The sequence below is a fragment of the Sander lucioperca genome, chromosome 16, assembly GCF_008315115.2.
Source record: "Sander lucioperca isolate FBNREF2018 chromosome 16, SLUC_FBN_1.2, whole genome shotgun sequence".
Classification (NCBI taxonomy): Eukaryota; Metazoa; Chordata; class Actinopteri; order Perciformes; family Percidae; genus Sander; species Sander lucioperca.
Window position 1 is genome coordinate 17,346,157 of NC_050188.1, and position 17,731 is coordinate 17,363,887.

Genomic DNA, 17,731 nt, shown 5'->3' on the forward strand with positions numbered 1-17,731 from the left:
CCTATGTTGGAAGCCTGAGTCACAGAAGACATGCACTTTTTTTAAGAACATATATTAACCGTTTTTTGGGTCAGAAACATAATGTCCTGCAGATGCCCACTAACAGGTTTAGCACAATTAAGACACAAGACGTAAACACAAACATAGTCTCGCATTGCCAGACCTATCCCCAGCACTGTGTCAGCGAGGGAGTATGGTCTGGCTACACCATATTCTGGGAAAGGGGAAAAAAACTCTGGTTTATTTGTATTTCTTTAAACTAATCACAACCATCCTGGGCGGCGCTAAGCCCTGACAGCAGAGACAACAGGCTTTATCCCAGCAATGTACATCTGTTGAGCCAGACTAGCACAAATGTGACAACAGTGGCAAATACACAACAAATACAATATTTGTTTTGCTGATAATACTTATTTACTATTTTCACACTCTTGTATTGTTACTTTTACTTAAGTAAAGGATCTCAATACTTCTCCCACCATATAGTGGTACCATGGTCTGGAAATATGTTTAATGCTTGGAGAAGTGCCAACTATCGATGACAGTTTTAAAAAGACACAATAATGTGCAGGATTGCAGCAAGCAAAAATGCCCCCACAAAGTAAACAACATGTAACTTAATTTACATATCTAAAATGATAAATGCAAGCACCCCAAACAAGCCACCAAAACAGAAATCTGGTTCAATTCATTAAAACATTTAGCTGATTGTTGGAAAATATTACTAGCATTAACCTGCATCATTTCTGACTCTTTCCAGATCACTTTTAGTTTATCTCTGGAACTGACAGTAGAAAAAGAGTTATAAATAGATACATGTCTGGTTTCACTGCAATTTACTTCTGCCAGAAAATACAAGAAAGCAGATATGACATCACACCATTTATAAATCCTACAAAGTCATGTGCATTGTTTTGGAGTTTTATTTTTATCTGCTCAGAAAAGGCAAAGTGAAAAGCAATTACACCTTGACTTCAAAGAGCTCTGCGGAGCCGATAAGCTGAGTCAGGATGAGGCTGTGGACTCATGGCAGTAAGTTGTGCTGTTGCGTGACAGCTGTAACACCACAGGTATCAAGTCCTCAACTGTGAACCAACATCAGACCATGACACGCCACACAACATGTTCTGTCGTACTGAGCCATGAAGTGTTTATTAGGAGGGGTGGTATTGAAAACTATGCTTTAATGAAATGTGATGCATTGTCCTTAAAATACAAAATAAAACTTGCCCTTTGACCTCCTGATGTGACATGGATCACACTTCCATGTCTGCTTATTTAATCAGAGAAGAGTACGGTCAACAATATCCAAAATGCTATGTGATGAACCAGGGATATAATTGCTGTGTCTAACACGTGAGTCAGCACTTTGCCAAAAGGCCACCTGCTGTCAAGCGTGGCGGCAGATCGAACCGGAGCTTGTCTGGAGATCTAAACTTAAACTAGCTTAATGAAAGCCTTAATGACTCCTGGACAGAATAGATAAACGAACAAAGGAGGAAGCAGTCTCAGATGCATGAAGGAGAGACATAAAAAAAAAAGCACCAGAGGGGATGGTAAAAATCTAAAAAGAGAGGAAGATGGAGGCAAGGACAAGAAAGGTGGATAAGAAAATGTTAAGATTGGAGGTGAAAGTTTGGGGGAGTGCCCAGATGACAGAGGGGTGGACAAGTAAGCAAGAAGGGGGAGATGGGAGAGGTGAAGAGAAGCGACAGACACAGGTGTAGAGGAGAAGTGAAAAGAGGGAGGGATGAGGAGCTACAGGGAGGAGAGGGAGGAGAAGAGGAGCAGATGCTTTCAGGTGGGGAGATTACTTAACAGTGAAAACAGGTAAGCTGCTGATCTGCAACTGCCTTGCACATGTGACCGTCCCCGATGCTCTGGCTTGTTGCAGGAACACACACACACACACACACACACACACACACACATAGTAAATCACTGTTAATGTGTTGTAAATGTCACAATGTAGTGTAGATGTATTTACAGAATGTTAAATGAAAAGTTAAAATAAGCTATTTTAAAGCAAACGGCTAAATGTGTTATAAGGCTATAGTTTATTCCTTTGCTATATAAAATGCTCTTCACCTCTGTGTGACTTATAGGCCACAGTAGAAACAACACAGGTGTAAATAATTAACAATGGCTGAATTCCATTAAGTTGCTATCATTTCAGGTTCCTGGCAGAGGTGTGGACTCGAGTCATGTGACTTGGACTCGAGTCAGACTCGAGTCATGAATTTGATGACTTCAGACTCGACTCGACAAAATGTACAAAGACTTGCAACTCGACTTGGACTTTAACATCAATGACTCGTGACTTCACTTGGACTTGCACCTTTTGACTCGAGAAGACTTGCTACTTCCCATGAAAACTGGGGAAGAAAATGTTCACACGGCCGCGCCGCTCTCAGTTTATCTGCATCTGTGAAAAAAATGTGCACCACCTGTATGCATGCAGAGAGCACGCGCGCTGCCTGCACGACCCTAACCCTAACCCTAACGAGCCAGTTGGCAAAATGATACCGAAGATAGTTTCGTTTGGCTATAACAATTACGAGGTAGTCGACAAAAAAAGAGTTGCAATTTGCAAAACATGCGGGTCGAAGATTACAGACGGAGCTGCCATAACGTCCAACTTTGTTCGACACCTTAAGTTGCACAAAGAAAGGTACGTTTTGAACGAATGCTAAGCACCTTATCGGATGTATGTACTGTAACATACTAGCTGCTGCATATTTACTGTATCAACGACACAGTAAACGCACGTCTCCCTTGCTGGTTCATGCTTACAAAAATAGGGATTTTTGAACCCTGATTATATGAGGTACATGAGTGTAGCACACTCAGATGGAAAACCTCGCCAACATCATGTCAACGTCCGTTTTAAAGTAATGTTACCATAACACAGTCACAGTAGATCCACCATTAGCCTTCCCTTTTCATATCAGGGGTTGTATTCGCTATAACTACCGCCTCGCTATACATTATCCCGCTTATTACATGGCTACCTATCAAATAAATCATTACTTTGACACAAAATATTGATTTAAAAAGGAGTTTATTGATTTAAAAACGATTGTATTGCTTCCGCTAAACCGAACTGCGTCCATAGCAACGCTCTGTTTTTCATGGCAACGGTCCGTTATACTTCGCAGCGGTCTGTTATCAAGAAATAACAGACCGCATTCTACATTGGAATTCAACCAAGCCATGTAATAAAATAAAATAATAACGATTATAGTAGTAATGTTCAGAGATGCAATAGATTATTATAGTGCAGTTCTTAACTAATGGGAATATTGTTTAGCTTATTTTTGGTTTAATTTGGTTTACTTTAATTATTTAATTTATTCAATTATTTTGTTTTGCTATACTTTTCATGCCAACTTGCCATGGCCCCCCTAGCACTCCCTCACAGCACCCAGGGGTCCCCGTCCCCACTTTGAAAACCACTGCTATAAAGCATATGACTTCAGTTTCTTGAGAGAAAGGGCTTTCTTATGACTTTTGAAGCAGTGAAAATATTCTTAATATTGCATACACTGAAACTGAAATGACTCGAAACTAAAATGGTAGGACTTTGGACTCGACTTGAGACTTGTTGGCTTTGACTTGTGACTCAACTCGGGACTTGCCTCATCTTTGACTCGACTTGACTCGGGACTCGAGGGCAAAGACTTGAGACTTACTTGTGACTTGCATAACAATGACTTTGTCCCACCTCTGGTTCCTGGTATAGATCATGCTTGCTCGCTGTCACTCTCACTGAACACATAAAACAGAGTCATCATTAGTTAGTTATTAGAAACATCTGAGGCTTTTCCTACTATGACATGTCAAAATGTCTGCTGTGAGAAAGGCCTATTGACACAGTATGTTTCCCGACATAGAGGATAGAGACCGCCCCAAGATAAATTTGATGGATCACAAGATTACATCAGGGATAACAAAGAGCCAGAAAAAGAATCTGTTGTTGTTTAATTTTTAACTTTGTAACTTCTTGCTATGTTCTTGTGAAATAGCTACTCAATTATTTCACCTCTGCAGGCCTGTAAAAACCCTTCTGATGAAACATTATATGAACTCACTCTCATGTCCAGACTAAGGCCACAACTTGCACATATTTCTTTACTTTAACGGCCCATTCAAAGACACGTGAAGAAGTCACAGTGCTGCCACCACAGGTTAATGTATTACTGCCACCTAGTGGTTGTATGTTCAATTGGTATTTGCGTCCTAATGTAGGTTAGAGTAAAAGGGTCTTTCTTAAATTGGTGACACTAAAGTAAGTTCTGTAAGTATTGAAATTCTAGTGACCAAAATTTCATCCAACAGCAGCCTGCACACCATCCCCATATACTTGATTCTGCCATCTAACTTTATACTTTTAGTTAGATAGTTTCTCCAGCACAAGTATGTCTTTCTTCTCCCTTCTTCTGTTGAGTTTTAAAAAGAACTGTATAAATAAATCAGAATCAGAAAGGAGTTTATTGCCACAGTAGTTACCTTACGTGGAATTTGCCTTGGTGATTGGTGCATACATACACAAACAAACATAATGAACATTAAGTTGATTCCTTTCTTGTGATTGAGCAAATGTGTGCTGCACTGCGGATTCTTTTTTTTTTTTTTTTTTTTTACGTTTATGACTTTTTATGACACTTCTCAATGACTTTAGAAGAAAAAAGTCTGGAGTGCTCAGAAGTTTGAACAAATCACAGAGGTGCTCTTTGGAAGGAACAAAAAGTTCAGAAAGATCAAAGGCACTCTTCTTGCAAAAAGTTAAAAAGCACTCATTTAGATGACTATGTCATGTTAAAATTGTTAGTACATTAATAGAGCTGGGTAGCAACCTCACACATGGCTGTTTGTTTCTTTTTGGAACTTATCTATGTGAATTTACACACGTTTTACTCATCTGAATGTTAGTATCATTTCTCATATTCACAAAACTCTCTTATTGTTATAATTTACATGTGATTAATTGATGTTCATAATTCATATTACTCCACACTTTCATAGTGTACAAGTCTTTCGTAATCTTATACCTTTTCCACATTGTGTTGATGCTAGAATCCATACTTTTTGCACATGGTGGTCATAAATTTAGTTGGTTAACTGTCAGTTTTCATGCATGTAACAAAACCACATTTACTCTTTTGTTTTTTAATATTCTGCTTTTCCAACTGTTATTTGCTGCTACAGTTGCTTAACTTGCCCATTGAGGATATTTTTCTCAAGTTTCGGACCGTTGGTCTTGTCAGTCTTGTGCAATCACCACCCTGAAGCTTTTGCCTGCTCGGCCACTGAGCCTAATGAATTCCTCTTTTCCTGTCCTCCCTTTGCCATCGGGTGTAGACAGCCCTCTATGCTGCTTTCAGATCAGCTTCTCAAGTTTCATCTTTTCATCTACAGCAAACAGGAGGTTGAATATTATCAAAGACCAGCTAAATGTCTTACTTCACCCCCTCCGTTTGCACTCCTCATAACTGAGCGTCAGGAAACAGAAGGGTGGAGAAAAACTCCTCAAGCTCCAGCTGAAGGTGAGAACACAACTAACATTAAGTGAAATTCAAATTCGATGCCATTTCACCACTACGTGCATCAAATATTTTTGGATCATTTAATGCATTTTTTTTTTCAACACACACACACACAGGTTTGTTTTGGATTCTTTAGTTGACCCACAAGTTAATAATTTATTCATAGCAATTTGACCTATGGACTTTTACTGCATGCACCTTTTACATACAATATGTATGACACATTTATGACATATTTGTAACACTTTACTTCCCTCTGTTTTATGTTAAATCTCTTGAGGATTCTTTTTATTGATTTCCTCTTTAATCATCTTAATCTATAGGCCTATTTACAGATAAGCAGTAATGCTGTGCTCATGTTTTTTTGTTTTTATTTTTAACATAATTAAATCTATATTGACAATATCATGAATTTGCCAGCCAGAATGCAAAGTGTCTGCTATGTTCGGTGTGTGAGGAGACTGTGGGGTCCAGCACAAGCGTCCCAGATCCTAAATGTGACAAACATGCACCGATCCGTATGCCAACTGCATCACAAAAAGGTTTGCAATATACAGTTCACAAGTATTTGGGGGGATATGCAGGATACAAACTTTGGTTGGGGTAAGAAGATGCAGGGTGCAGGGCTCTTATATTCATATAATCATTGTGGTGCAAAGCAATTAAGTGTTTAACATTATAGAGTTATAGGAGAGGAGGGAGAGATGAAGGAGTGTTTGGTGCAGGTCAGATTTCAGGCTGAATTACGGTCCAGTGGTAATTGTGAGTTAAAATAAAATTATACTAATATTACATTGAAACACAGACTTTAAGTGCAACTTGAATTAGTTAAGTGCAACCAAATTCAACTTAAAGGGACACTCCACCAATCATGACCATGCTCAGTTTACTTGTCACAAGGAGTACTGTGTGAGAACAGTTGCATCATGTCCTTTGTGGCTCTGAATGGAGCTTTCTAAAAGTCTGAAAAAATAACCTTAATGATGTCATAATGATGTCATCAGTGTTATCTCAGATTGGGCTTGACAATTCAAATTTAATACAGATGCCTAAAATGAAGTCTGGGTCAAAGTCCACACCTCTCAACTTTTCCAGTCAGGTGAGACATTAAACAGGATGGTGTTGCTGAACCTTCTGACCCAAGTATTGTGCCATCCTGCAGGGTATCCCAGCAGGGGCAACAGGTTTATGGACATCAGTCTCTGTTCATGCATGTTTCTGCAACGTTACTAGTATCACTGTGTTTGGCATTTTTTAATAACCCAAAAAAGTAAATCTAAATCTATGGCCTGGGTTATTTTGAAACACTATCTTATTATTATTGTTATTGTTATTATTATTATTATTATTATTATTATTATTATTATTATTATTATTACTAGTAGTAGTAGTAGTAGTAGTAGTAGTAGTAGTAATGTTGTTATAATTTCATTATATTGTAGGGCAGTAATAGAAGAAGGATAGGAGCAATAGTATTAGTGTTGAAAAGGGCTCTTATTTTGAAATCATCCACATACCCTTGTAGTTCTTCCTGGTTCAAGAGCAGAGGGAAATCAAACAAGGATCACTTGTGAGTAACGTCCGGTCCATTCCCAATTTTTGCAAGTTTTTAAGGTCCTACTGATTCTCATTAATCGTGACTTTTGAATGTGTAACTGGTTGTTGTTGAGAGTTCAGAATCAGAATCAGAAAAGGATTTATTGCCAAGTAAATCTCTCACTCACTCACTCACTCACTCACTCATTCACTGTGCAATTTAATTAATAATTTACTCATATACATAACTGGACACTCTAACTGCTCTTAACTGCTAATTTATGCTAAATGTCATTTAGTCACTGTATAATAACACAATGCCATACACAGTCCTATATATTTATCTATAGTTTTTTGTTTTACTGTTTATTTACTTTTTGTTTACTTCCTATTTATAGCTAAAAGTTTATTGTTATTGTTATTCTTATACTGTATTTTCTATACTGTATTTTTATACCTCTTTATTTTCTATACAAGTGTTTGTAAGCTGAAATCTGCTGCTGGAAATCCAATTTCCTTGCGGGAGTCATCCCAAAAGGATCAATAAAGAGAAGTCTAAGTCTAAGTAACACTTATAGGAATTTGCCTTGGGGGTTGGTGGCTTGGTGCATACATAAACATGAACATATTAAACAATAATATGAATAAACCATAAATACAGAAACGATTTACATACAAAATAGCTGTTTAACATGAACAAAAAGAGGCTGAAGTTAATTAATATTTCATTAATGAGAATGGATTTGACTCTAGAGGCAAGGCAACTTTATTTATATAGCAACAAGGCAATTCAAAGTGCTTTACATAAAACATTAAACAGCAATTAAAACAATTAAATACATGCATTAAAGGGAATAGAAAATAAAAACAAGCTATAATAGAATAGGACAGGTATAAAATACAAGAATAAAAGTTACAATGCAGTGTTAGAAATGAACAAGCCAACATGTAGGTCATGGATGGGCCGGGGCATTTTCAGACACCATATACTCCACCTCTGTCCCCTCTTTGACTTGTGTTTTATCCCATCAGGTAATGGAGGACAACAAGCCATGGGCTCTGATCTCAGAAGTGGGCGGACAAGGTTACATCGAAGAGGTTACTGACATAATGAAACAACACTTCCAAATCATCTGCCACAAAGATTTCCTTCAAAACCCTCTGCTGCACGGTCCTAAAATCCAGGCCATGTTTGTGTGGAACGCCCTTCCCGCACCCGAGCCTGCGCTGCTCAGTTCACTTCCCTCGCTGAAGGTAGTCGCCAACGGAGGAGTGGGCATCGACCACCTGGATGTGTCGTACATCACCAGTCTGGGAGTGAAGGTGACCAACACGCCTGGTGTGGTGAGCAATGCCACTGCTGATATTGCAATGGGTCTGCTTCTGGCATCGGCACGCAATATCGTTGAAGGTGAGTCAAGACCAAAAGCATACATTTTCTTAAAAGGGCTTTACAATCTGAACGACGCCATGTATCCTAAGACTCCCGAGGTCAAAGTTTAAGTGAATCCTTACAATTACAAAACTAAGACTTTCAGCTGTTTCCACTTATACGGCTTTGAGAGCAAGTCTGACAAAAAAACTAAACATTATGTGCTCATACATTTTTTGTCGCAGGAGGCCAAACAAGAGGCAGTATGCTCGTCAATGTGGCATTGGTCATAATAAAAAAAACTTTTTTAAGGGAATGTCCTGATTTTCCATAGGTCACCAAATATCCGTTAACCCCAACACCACGCATACACAATGCCAGATGGGAGTTGAAGTCACAGGGTCGACTCTGGGAATTATTGGAATGGGACACATTGGCTGCAAAATTGCTCAAAGAGGCAAAGGGTTTGACATGAAGATCCTGTATCACAACAGGAGTAGGAGGTAAAAGTTTTATGACAAAATAGTTCTTTTGGTTTATTTAGAAATGTCATATCAAATACAGGCAAAATTCCTGAAACTATATATCTGTTGTACAGCCAAAAAATAAAGTTAGGGGAAAAAATGATTTATGACAATTTTGGGATGATATAATATGTCAAGATCCAATAATTACGGTGGCCGACAGGGGCAAACGCCCTGCAATTTAAGAAAACACACGCAAATAGACAAAACACAAGCAAATTAAGAAAACAACTTCATTAATTTGACAACACATGCGCAGCATTCAGCAAACGCGCTGCAAATACCACAACACAACCAAACAGATAAACGCACTGCAAATATGAAACGATGCAAAAAGAAAAGCACACCAACCCAGAAAACAAATGCAACAAAAAAACGTTGCATCCAGATTACACAACGGAAGTTCTCCAGACCTCTAGAGGGAGCAGCTAGTGGAACAGCTGGATTTTCGACCTCACGGGGAGAGAGAGAGAGAGAGAGAGAGAGAGAGAGAGAGAGAGAGAGAGAGAGAGAGAGAGAGAGAGAGAGAGAGAGAGAGAAAGAAACTGCATTGACTGCATAGACTGTAAATATTAAATCTATGTTTGAGATCTGTTTTCTCTCGTTTGGTGGGTGTGTCTCGGCTCAGGTCCCAGCTGATACTCAATCAGCAGAGACGTCTGTAAACTCGTGGTGATAAAACATTTAAAACTGCATCAGCGTTTAACGTTGACGTTTGTTTAAGCCACATGAGAGGGTTTAATAGGTAGTAGGCCTCCTCAAGTGTAATATTGTGATTATACAACAACGGTTACCAACAAAATAAGTGATCAATCTGTATTCATATTGTGGTGAAATTCGCTCTTGAAATACAAAAAACAGACTCTAGTCCCTCCCTGTTAGTAAACCAGCCAATTTACCGTGGGATTTATCAAACTGAATAAATCCCGCCCGCACATATTTATATGTAAGGCTTACAACACGTTAGCAAAGCAGTTTTGTGTTTATAAACACAAAACTGCTTTGCTAACTCCCAACGTGTTGTAAGTAAGACATCTGCTGAAAAAGTTATTGTATTCATTAGCATGATTGCCGTACTGTTTAGTTCACAAACATCCAACACTCCAAAGTACAAACACATAGCGGACCAGACGCGAGCTTTTATTTTGAAAAGCCGAAGCTCGGGGACAGCACCAGCCGGGAGGGCATGAGACGGGAGCATAGACTGTATATGAATAATATGTTATTAATAATAATAATAATAATAATAATAATAATAATAATAATAATAATAATATGAATTTAATATCGGTTAATAACGGTCGAAAATCCAGCTGTTCCACTTAGCTGCTCCTTCTGGAGGCCTGGAGAACTTCCGTTGTGTAATCTGGATGCAGCGTTTTTTTGTTGCATTTGTTTTCGGGGTTTGTGTGCTTTTCTTTTTGCATCGTTTAATATTTGCAGTGCGTTTATGTATTTGGTTGTGTTGTGATATTTGCAGCGCGTTTGCTGAATGCTGCATGTGTTGTCAAATTAATGAAGTTGTTTTTCTTTTTGCATCGCTTCTTTTTTCGGGGTTTGCGTGCTTTTCTTTTTGCATCGTTTTTTATTTGCAGTGCGTTTATGTATTTGGTTGTGTTGTGGTATTTGCAGCGCGTTTGCTGAATGCTGCGCATGTGTTGTCAAATTAATGAAGTTGTTTTCTTAATTTGCTTGTGTTTTGTCTATTTGCGTGTGTTTTCTTAAGTTGCAGGGCGTTTGCCCCTGTCGGCCACCGTAAATAATGGATGAAAAAAGCTTTGCCAACGTCTGTACTCACTACTATAACCAGATATTATAAAGCAATGAATAAATGAGACGGTTGTAATGGTCAGCTTCATCTTTTCTATGTGCTGTTTAGGAGTGTTGAAGATGAGCAGGCAGTGGGTGCGAGTTACCATGACAACATGGATGACCTGCTGAAAGCGTCGGACTTCGTCATGCTGGCGGTCAACCTGACCCCTGAAACCACAGGCCTGATCAGCCACAGAGAGCTGTCCCTCATGAAACCCACAGCAACACTGGTCAACATCAGCAGAGGTGAGGATAATGTGTTTCCTAGACTTCACTAATCTTGGTTAAAGAATTACAAACACTACTGTGACATTATTCTGAAACACTGATGTTTAATGCACTTTTGGACCCTTCATGCCTCAGGTCTGGTTGTGGACCAGGATGCTTTAGTCAAGGCTCTGCAATCTGGAACAATTCGTGCGGCGGCATTAGACGTGACTCACCCTGAACCTCTACCAAGGTCTCACCACACTCTCCAATCACAGTTCAGTTCATTAAAGTGAGACTGTGTAACTTTTGAAAGAAGAACATCCTTCCTCTTTGAATTTTTTTTTTTTTGTAGTACCCATGAGCAATAAAACACACTCTTGCTCAGTTCAGTACACTAAGGAGTTTTGCTATTACAGTCTTACTTTAGATAAAAAAATGATGCGGGTACTTTTACATTACAACAACATTACTGAGTCAATTCCCAGCAAAAGTTACATAGTCTCACTTAACTGTACAAATATCAACCTTGTCACATCAATTGATCACAGAGGAACACAGTATGTAGGCTGCTGGCAAACAAGTTTCATACAGATCAAAGCCAGTTTCATTCATAAATATAAAATAAGATACAGTTTTGATTTGGGGGTCAAGAATGTTTCTTTTTGTATTTCTACTACAAGTATAAATTATTATGTCAATTTTCTTCAAAGCTGCACTAGGCAGTGTTTTTATGGATCAAATGTATGTGAAAGATGTCACTTGTCACGAACGTACAGAGAAGTATCACCCTGCAGCTCTGTACAGCTCTACGACGGTTTTAGCGTCTTTTAGCTTGTTGTTTTGGTTTTCTGGAACGCAACTTCACTCTCATCAGCCATCCGGCTGTAACAAGCAGCTAATAGTGAAAGGAAGCAGAATTTAACATTTGCCAACACTCAACCAACTCCCTGTTGGTTCCTTACAACTCCTCTTCTCCATCTTGTGCAGGGATCATCCTCTCCTTGGCCTTCCTAATGTGCTGATCACCCCCCACATTGGCACCAACACCTACACTACAACAAGAAGGATGGTGCAGAGGATGGTAGAAAATGCTATGGCTGCACTGAAAGGCCAAACTATTCCCAATGAAGTCAAACCAAAATGACTTCACTGATAGTACCTCAACTGTCTGTAGTAAGAAGTAGTTTCCTATTGCAAAATTAAGTACATACATTAGCTGTTTGACCGTTCTGTCTAAAGCTCTGCCACAATTACCTCGATAAAAATGATGATTTGTTATATTAAGACTAATAAAATGTATCAGTTAGCAAATGTTTAATGTCACTTGTCTGTAAACAACAATACATGTTAGAAATGACATGATTACATGAGGATTTTAACGTTAAGTGTACTTTAGTGTAGCATAACAACTTAGTTATACTGAATGACTGTGACATTAAAATACAAAGTATATGTACATGCTGCACCAACAAAAAAAGAAAGATAATAAAGCTACCACAGATTTTGCACCTTGCACACTTGACCTTCATGACCCCTACCAGATGTAAAACAAAGCACAACATGCTTGCAAATGTTCATATTCTTTTAGATCTTCCACATATGAAATACATTTACTGCAAAAGTGGTTAAACTGACAGATATTGGCACACCCCATAAATAACATTAATTCAAAATAAAGCCAAGGTGAAAGGAAGATGATACATCTGAACTCAAGTCATTTCTTAATGCAAGCTCTGATTGACCTCTAATTTAGTGTAACAATGGGCAGGGGGTTCCTCTACATGTTTGAAAACGTGAAAGAATGTAATTATCTTGATGCATTGAGGAAATAGAGTACTACAAACACATAAGTGATTGAATTCTGAAATGGGCATTCTGCAGTACTTTTACTTTTGATACTTAAAGTATATTTTGATGCTCTTTACCCTGTTTGCAGTATATATATATAATTTGTATTGGTAGTAGTAGTAGTAGTAGTAGCAGCAGTAGTAGTAGTATTGTAAATGTAGTAGTTGTGTTTAAAATGTAATGTTTAAAATTTAGGAGGAAGGGGGTTGCAGATCTCTACTACGCAAGAAATCTTTGTGGAGCTGTAGTTTGACCGTTAATATGCCTGATTGTAATAGAAACTCCTAAAACACTATTTCAAATATTTATCCTAAAGGAGATACATACACCGATAAACACAGATTGTGACAGTCGTTACAGCCCTTTACTAACATTTTTTTTCAGAAATAAACCTTCACAGATACATTTTACTCAGGCATTCACAGGAGGCCCTAAAGTCGCACAATCATCAACAATCGACGCCGAGTCAGAAGGTCCTCACAAGCAGCAATCAGGCATAAAAATAGAAGTGAAAACTTCCTGGAGAATATAGTATAATTACATTTAAATCTCTTACTCAGTACCTGTTTGGCTCTGTGTGTCTGGTAGCTAATCGGCACCATGTTTATCTCTTCGCAAAACTCACCGCCCTCCTTCAAAGATTTCACCCTCGTCATGGTGAGTGACACATGATTTCACTTGGACAGAGGCAAAATATAGCTACGTGTTGATTTCATGGCTGCTTTGCACAATGTGTGTTAGTATTAATGAGTCAGTGCTTACGCTTTGTAGTTTTATTTTAGACGCAAGGTCTTACCGGACAAATATCCGGCAAAGTTTTGTCAGTGCCAGTTTGCTATACTGACTTTTATTGGATGGAGGTATTGTGACAGTTACATTAAAGAAAGCGGAAACCCCCACCCGATTATTATAAAAATACAGATTCTTCAAGTCCTAAAAGATGGTACAGTTTTAGTTATTTAATGGGACCAGAGTCAAGTCCAAGCCATGTCAATTTTATTTACATATGTAGCCCAGAATTACAGATTAGAAAGCTAAAAGTACTAATACCACACTGTTAGGATATTCAATTACAAATTAAAGTCCTGCATAGTAAAAGTTAAAGTACGAGCGTATCAAAAGTACTCAATGCAGATAAATGGCACTTGTGACTGTTTTACTGTCAAATGTTACTCATGTATTTCCATTTATGTTATCACCATTTACCTTTTTATATAGGGCTGCAATTCGTTACTAAACCATGAAATGCAGCTGGATTTTTGCACGAAAAAAAGAATGAAACAATTCATACTTGTATTCTCCCCACCAGCCAGCAGTGGCTGTTGGGAATGTGGGCCAGCTGGCTGTGGACCTCATTGTGTCCACTCTCAACATGAGCAGAGTTGGCTACATACACACAGACTGTCTCATTCCCATGACTGGAAACAACCCGTACGCTACCTGCAAAGAAGATGCTGAGGAGCTGCACACCCCTGCAGAAGGTACCATCTAAGTAAATAAGACATAATAAATGTGCAAATTTCATCTGTGAAGTATGTTCTCTATTAAACCAGCACTGAGGGCCTGTTTGAGGTACTTTGTTATTCATTCAATTCTGCTAATATAACTAATACTAACTTTAATTTGTCTGTGCAAGTATAGTTTGCTAATCTGCAAGTGTAGCCAAAAACACTGATCTGTACTGAAAGCTATTAGTGTTAAATGTGTTGTACTGTTTGATAAACAGGCCATGTCTCCTGTCAGTGTCTTCTGGTCCAGTTGTCTTATGGTGTTTCTCTACATTCTCCCAAAGTCATTGGTTGTCAAAGACTAAAATGAAGACTGAATGGTGCTTCTTTACCGAATAGACAGGGTCTCAGTGGGTGTCGGCACACTGTGAATAAATTGTGAGACAAGTGTCAGCAGTGTAATTTGTCACTGCTGTGAAGTTAAAAAGAAACCCAACACATTCAAAAAAACTAACCCACAATTAATCTGTTAACCTTTCCTCATCAACAGTTTACACAGCAGCAGAACTGAAGATGGCAGTTCTTCAAATCAGAGCACCAATTATTCAGGTAAAATCAGTCTGTTGCATATCGGCATGAGGTGATTCTTCATTTTTTATGACCTAAATGAGTGTTCTCTTGAGTTTGAGGCCTACCTTTTCAATTGTATAATCTAGTTTTTTTTAAGCTGAGATATGTTTTAAGAGAGCATGAACTACACATTTATGTATGATGATGATGATGTAGTTTGTGTTTCCATGGACCTAGAATGGAGTGGGTGTATTTACTGTATTTGTGGCTCGAACCTTTGTTTTAATTGCAGACAAAATCCAAAAAGTTCCGTCAGTTGCTCGTGTCTTGGATCAAAGCCAGCGGGTTCTCCAGGACTGTAGTTCTGTCCAGCAGCCATGCCTACCAGAGGGACGACCAACAGCTACAAGGGTACTTCCAACCGTGGACTTCACATCATCGCTGCATTTCTTTGCCTTTGCTGTTTGCAGTGATCTCTGCTAACATATTTGTGTCCATGTTAGCACTCCTTTGAGGTACCTGGTCACTCCGTCCCTGCTGAAGGTGAGTGCGGATGCTTTGAAGGACCTTGGCTGGAAGGAGATGGAGCGAGTGTCGGCCTTCCCAGGATTGACAGACGCCAACACAGAGCCACGCCTCTACATCCCCGGAGGAGGCATAACCAAAGGACTTTACACAGACAGGTACCGAGAGAGAGAGCTGCATCTGCCTGTTGGCAACTTCATGCAGACCTCATATCATAATTTATCTGAAAGAACACAAATATACATTTTAGATGGATTATTTGTGTGCATTTTTATTTATTTTTAAAGTGCTTATATTATGCTGATTTTCAGGTTCATAATTGTATTTAGAGGTTGTACCAGAATAGGTTTATGTGGTTTAATTTTCAGAAAACACCATATATTTCTTGTACTGCACATTGCTGCAGCTTCTCTTTTCACCCTGTGTGTTGAGCTCTCTGTTTTAGCTACAGAGTGAGACATCTCACTTCTGTTCCATCTTTGTTGGGAGTCGCACATGTGCAGTAAGTACTGCTAGCTAGTCAGTTGCAGAGTATGAGGGAGTGCCATGCTAGCAGCTAGGCGAGCATTATTACGTGTGTTACAAAGTGACGCACGTTTGTCACGGAAGTAAAGGCTGGACTACAATAGAGCTGTTTGGAGCAGTTTGTGAACAGTGTTTTCTGTTGGAGATGGTAAGTCCCTTTGGAGTGGACTTTGGGCTTTTTCACTTTGTAAACCTATAACGTGCACAAAAAGATATATAACACAATAAAGGAAAGGGGAAAAGCCAAAAAGCACAATATGAGCACTTTAAAGTTAAAAAGTGAGACTCATTTTAGAGGTTCTAAGAAGTACAAATAGGGTTGCAACTGCCCTGTCTGGGAGACAGGAGTCATGGTTCTGTATAATTAACCAAATACAGCAACACACTGAACGTTGAGCTGGTTATGTTGCATCCTGATATAATTTACTCATTAAATGCAGTAATAATTGTTCACCAGCTGAATGTGTGTGTAGCAAGCAGCATGTGACGTGTTACCATGTGTTGACTGTTAACCACGTCTGTATTCTTTCTCATAATAACAAGATGCTCAGTCATAATTATGAAAACGTTGTCCTTCTGTTCAATTCTAGCATACTGCTACTGGATAATATAAAACTGGATAACAAACACACTTTCTCTACTACAATATTTTTTAAATTCATCACGCTGAAACCACCCTGTAATAGGTTTTGATCAGGGGTGTTTTATTGTGTTTGACCATGTGTGCTGGATGTTGTGTTCAGCTGTGCAGAAGATCTCCCTCTGGCTGTGCTGCTGCTCTTCTGTTCAGAAGGCGACAACATCCCAGATGCCTTCACGCTTGTCAACCACCTCAACAACTGGCTTCATCTGCTGGAAAATCCCGTAAGACAGCCTTACATACAGTTAGGTTACAGAAAAAAAACTTGCAGAGACTTTAAACTTGTTTAAGAAAAGTATTCTGTCATGGTGGACAACATGCTTAGTTTGTTTCAGAACTCACTATATACTATAATGTGTGATTTGCGACTATTACTTTCTAATTATGATTTTGCCTGATTCACATTTCAGAGCCAAAAGCCCAACAAATGGAAGATCCCCACTTCCTGGAGTCTTCTTTTTGGCAGCGGTATCCCTCCAGCACTGTTCTGATACACACATATTTAGTTTTTGCTATTTTAATAATTAGCATAGGGAACTGCAGCAAAGTCTTATATATGTATTATATTGAGTTTACTTGGTCTGGATCTAAAACTTAGTTGTAAACTGACCCCACAAGAACCCTACCACAACTTTATTTTGAGAATAATCTTTAAATGTACAAACATTATGTCATGTACAGGAATTGACCCACACATGCACTTCTGGAATACTATTTCCTTGTATTGCAGCATTTAAATGTTTTTTTTCCAATAAAACATTGCGATAAGAATCCAGTGTGAATTTATCTAATGATTAAGACTTTGATTATGTTACTCTCACCGGACCCTGCCCCCGCCCGCCTAACTGAAAGTAGTTGGCCAGGTGCCATTCTGTATTCCTGGCAGTCCCACCTCTCTGTAATTTGATTCTTTCCTACAAACATGTTACAACAACTTCATAGTGGTAACAAGGCAGCACTCTGATTAATACGTTTACTTTGTAAAGCTGTTCTGCCAAGTTTGTGGTTTTCCTTTCTGTCTGCATCATTGTTTTGGGTGGTTTCTGTGTATCACTGCTTGTGGGAAAGGAATGTTCTGCAATTTTAAGGGGGAATCATAAAATGAAGGTTTGGCTCCGCTTGCCCCTAAAAAGCAATTTAAAATATTACATATATTATGCCATTAACAGATATTT

At 38.7% G+C, this 17,731-nt stretch overlaps 2 protein-coding genes and 1 long non-coding RNA gene across 5 annotated transcripts; 2 read left to right on the top strand and 1 right to left on the bottom strand.

The window, feature by feature from the left end:
• The first annotated feature begins 5,281 nt into the window (after positions 1 to 5,281).
• Positions 5,282 to 12,511, top strand: LOC116047407 (probable 2-ketogluconate reductase). 2 transcript variants are annotated; one of them, XM_031296211.2, is made up of 7 exons: positions 5,282 to 5,546; positions 5,967 to 6,088; positions 8,115 to 8,493; positions 8,789 to 8,957; positions 10,858 to 11,036; positions 11,154 to 11,250; positions 11,988 to 12,511. In XM_031296211.2, exons 1-7 carry the CDS (start codon positions 5,372 to 5,374, stop codon positions 12,142 to 12,144), a joined length of 1,278 nt encoding a protein of 425 aa, XP_031152071.2. In that variant the 5' UTR covers positions 5,282 to 5,371; the 3' UTR covers positions 12,145 to 12,511. The 2 variants fall into 2 exon arrangements, with proteins under 2 accessions (XP_031152071.2, XP_031152072.2); XM_031296212.2 differs by having other exon boundaries at positions 5,433 to 5,546; positions 5,971 to 6,088; positions 11,154 to 11,289.
• Positions 12,512 to 13,251: 740 nt separating this feature from the next.
• psmg2 (proteasome (prosome, macropain) assembly chaperone 2) lies at positions 13,252 to 17,329 on the top strand. Of its 2 annotated transcripts, none has more exons than XM_031296218.2 (7): positions 13,252 to 13,505; positions 14,158 to 14,329; positions 14,847 to 14,905; positions 15,159 to 15,277; positions 15,370 to 15,549; positions 16,660 to 16,800; positions 16,967 to 17,329. In XM_031296218.2, exons 1-7 carry the CDS (start codon positions 13,449 to 13,451, stop codon positions 17,082 to 17,084), a joined length of 846 nt encoding a protein of 281 aa, XP_031152078.1. In that variant the 5' UTR covers positions 13,252 to 13,448; the 3' UTR covers positions 17,085 to 17,329. The 2 variants fall into 2 exon arrangements, with proteins under 2 accessions (XP_031152078.1, XP_031152079.1); XM_031296219.2 differs by having other exon boundaries at positions 13,253 to 13,505; positions 16,660 to 16,780.
• On the bottom strand, positions 14,035 to 16,724 carry LOC116047410. The gene is made up of 2 exons (XR_004104378.2): positions 16,635 to 16,724; positions 14,035 to 15,614 (listed from the first exon to the last, which is right to left on the bottom strand). It is a non-coding gene; the product is annotated as an uncharacterized LOC116047410 (long non-coding RNA).
• Positions 17,330 to 17,731: the final 402 nt, after the last annotated feature.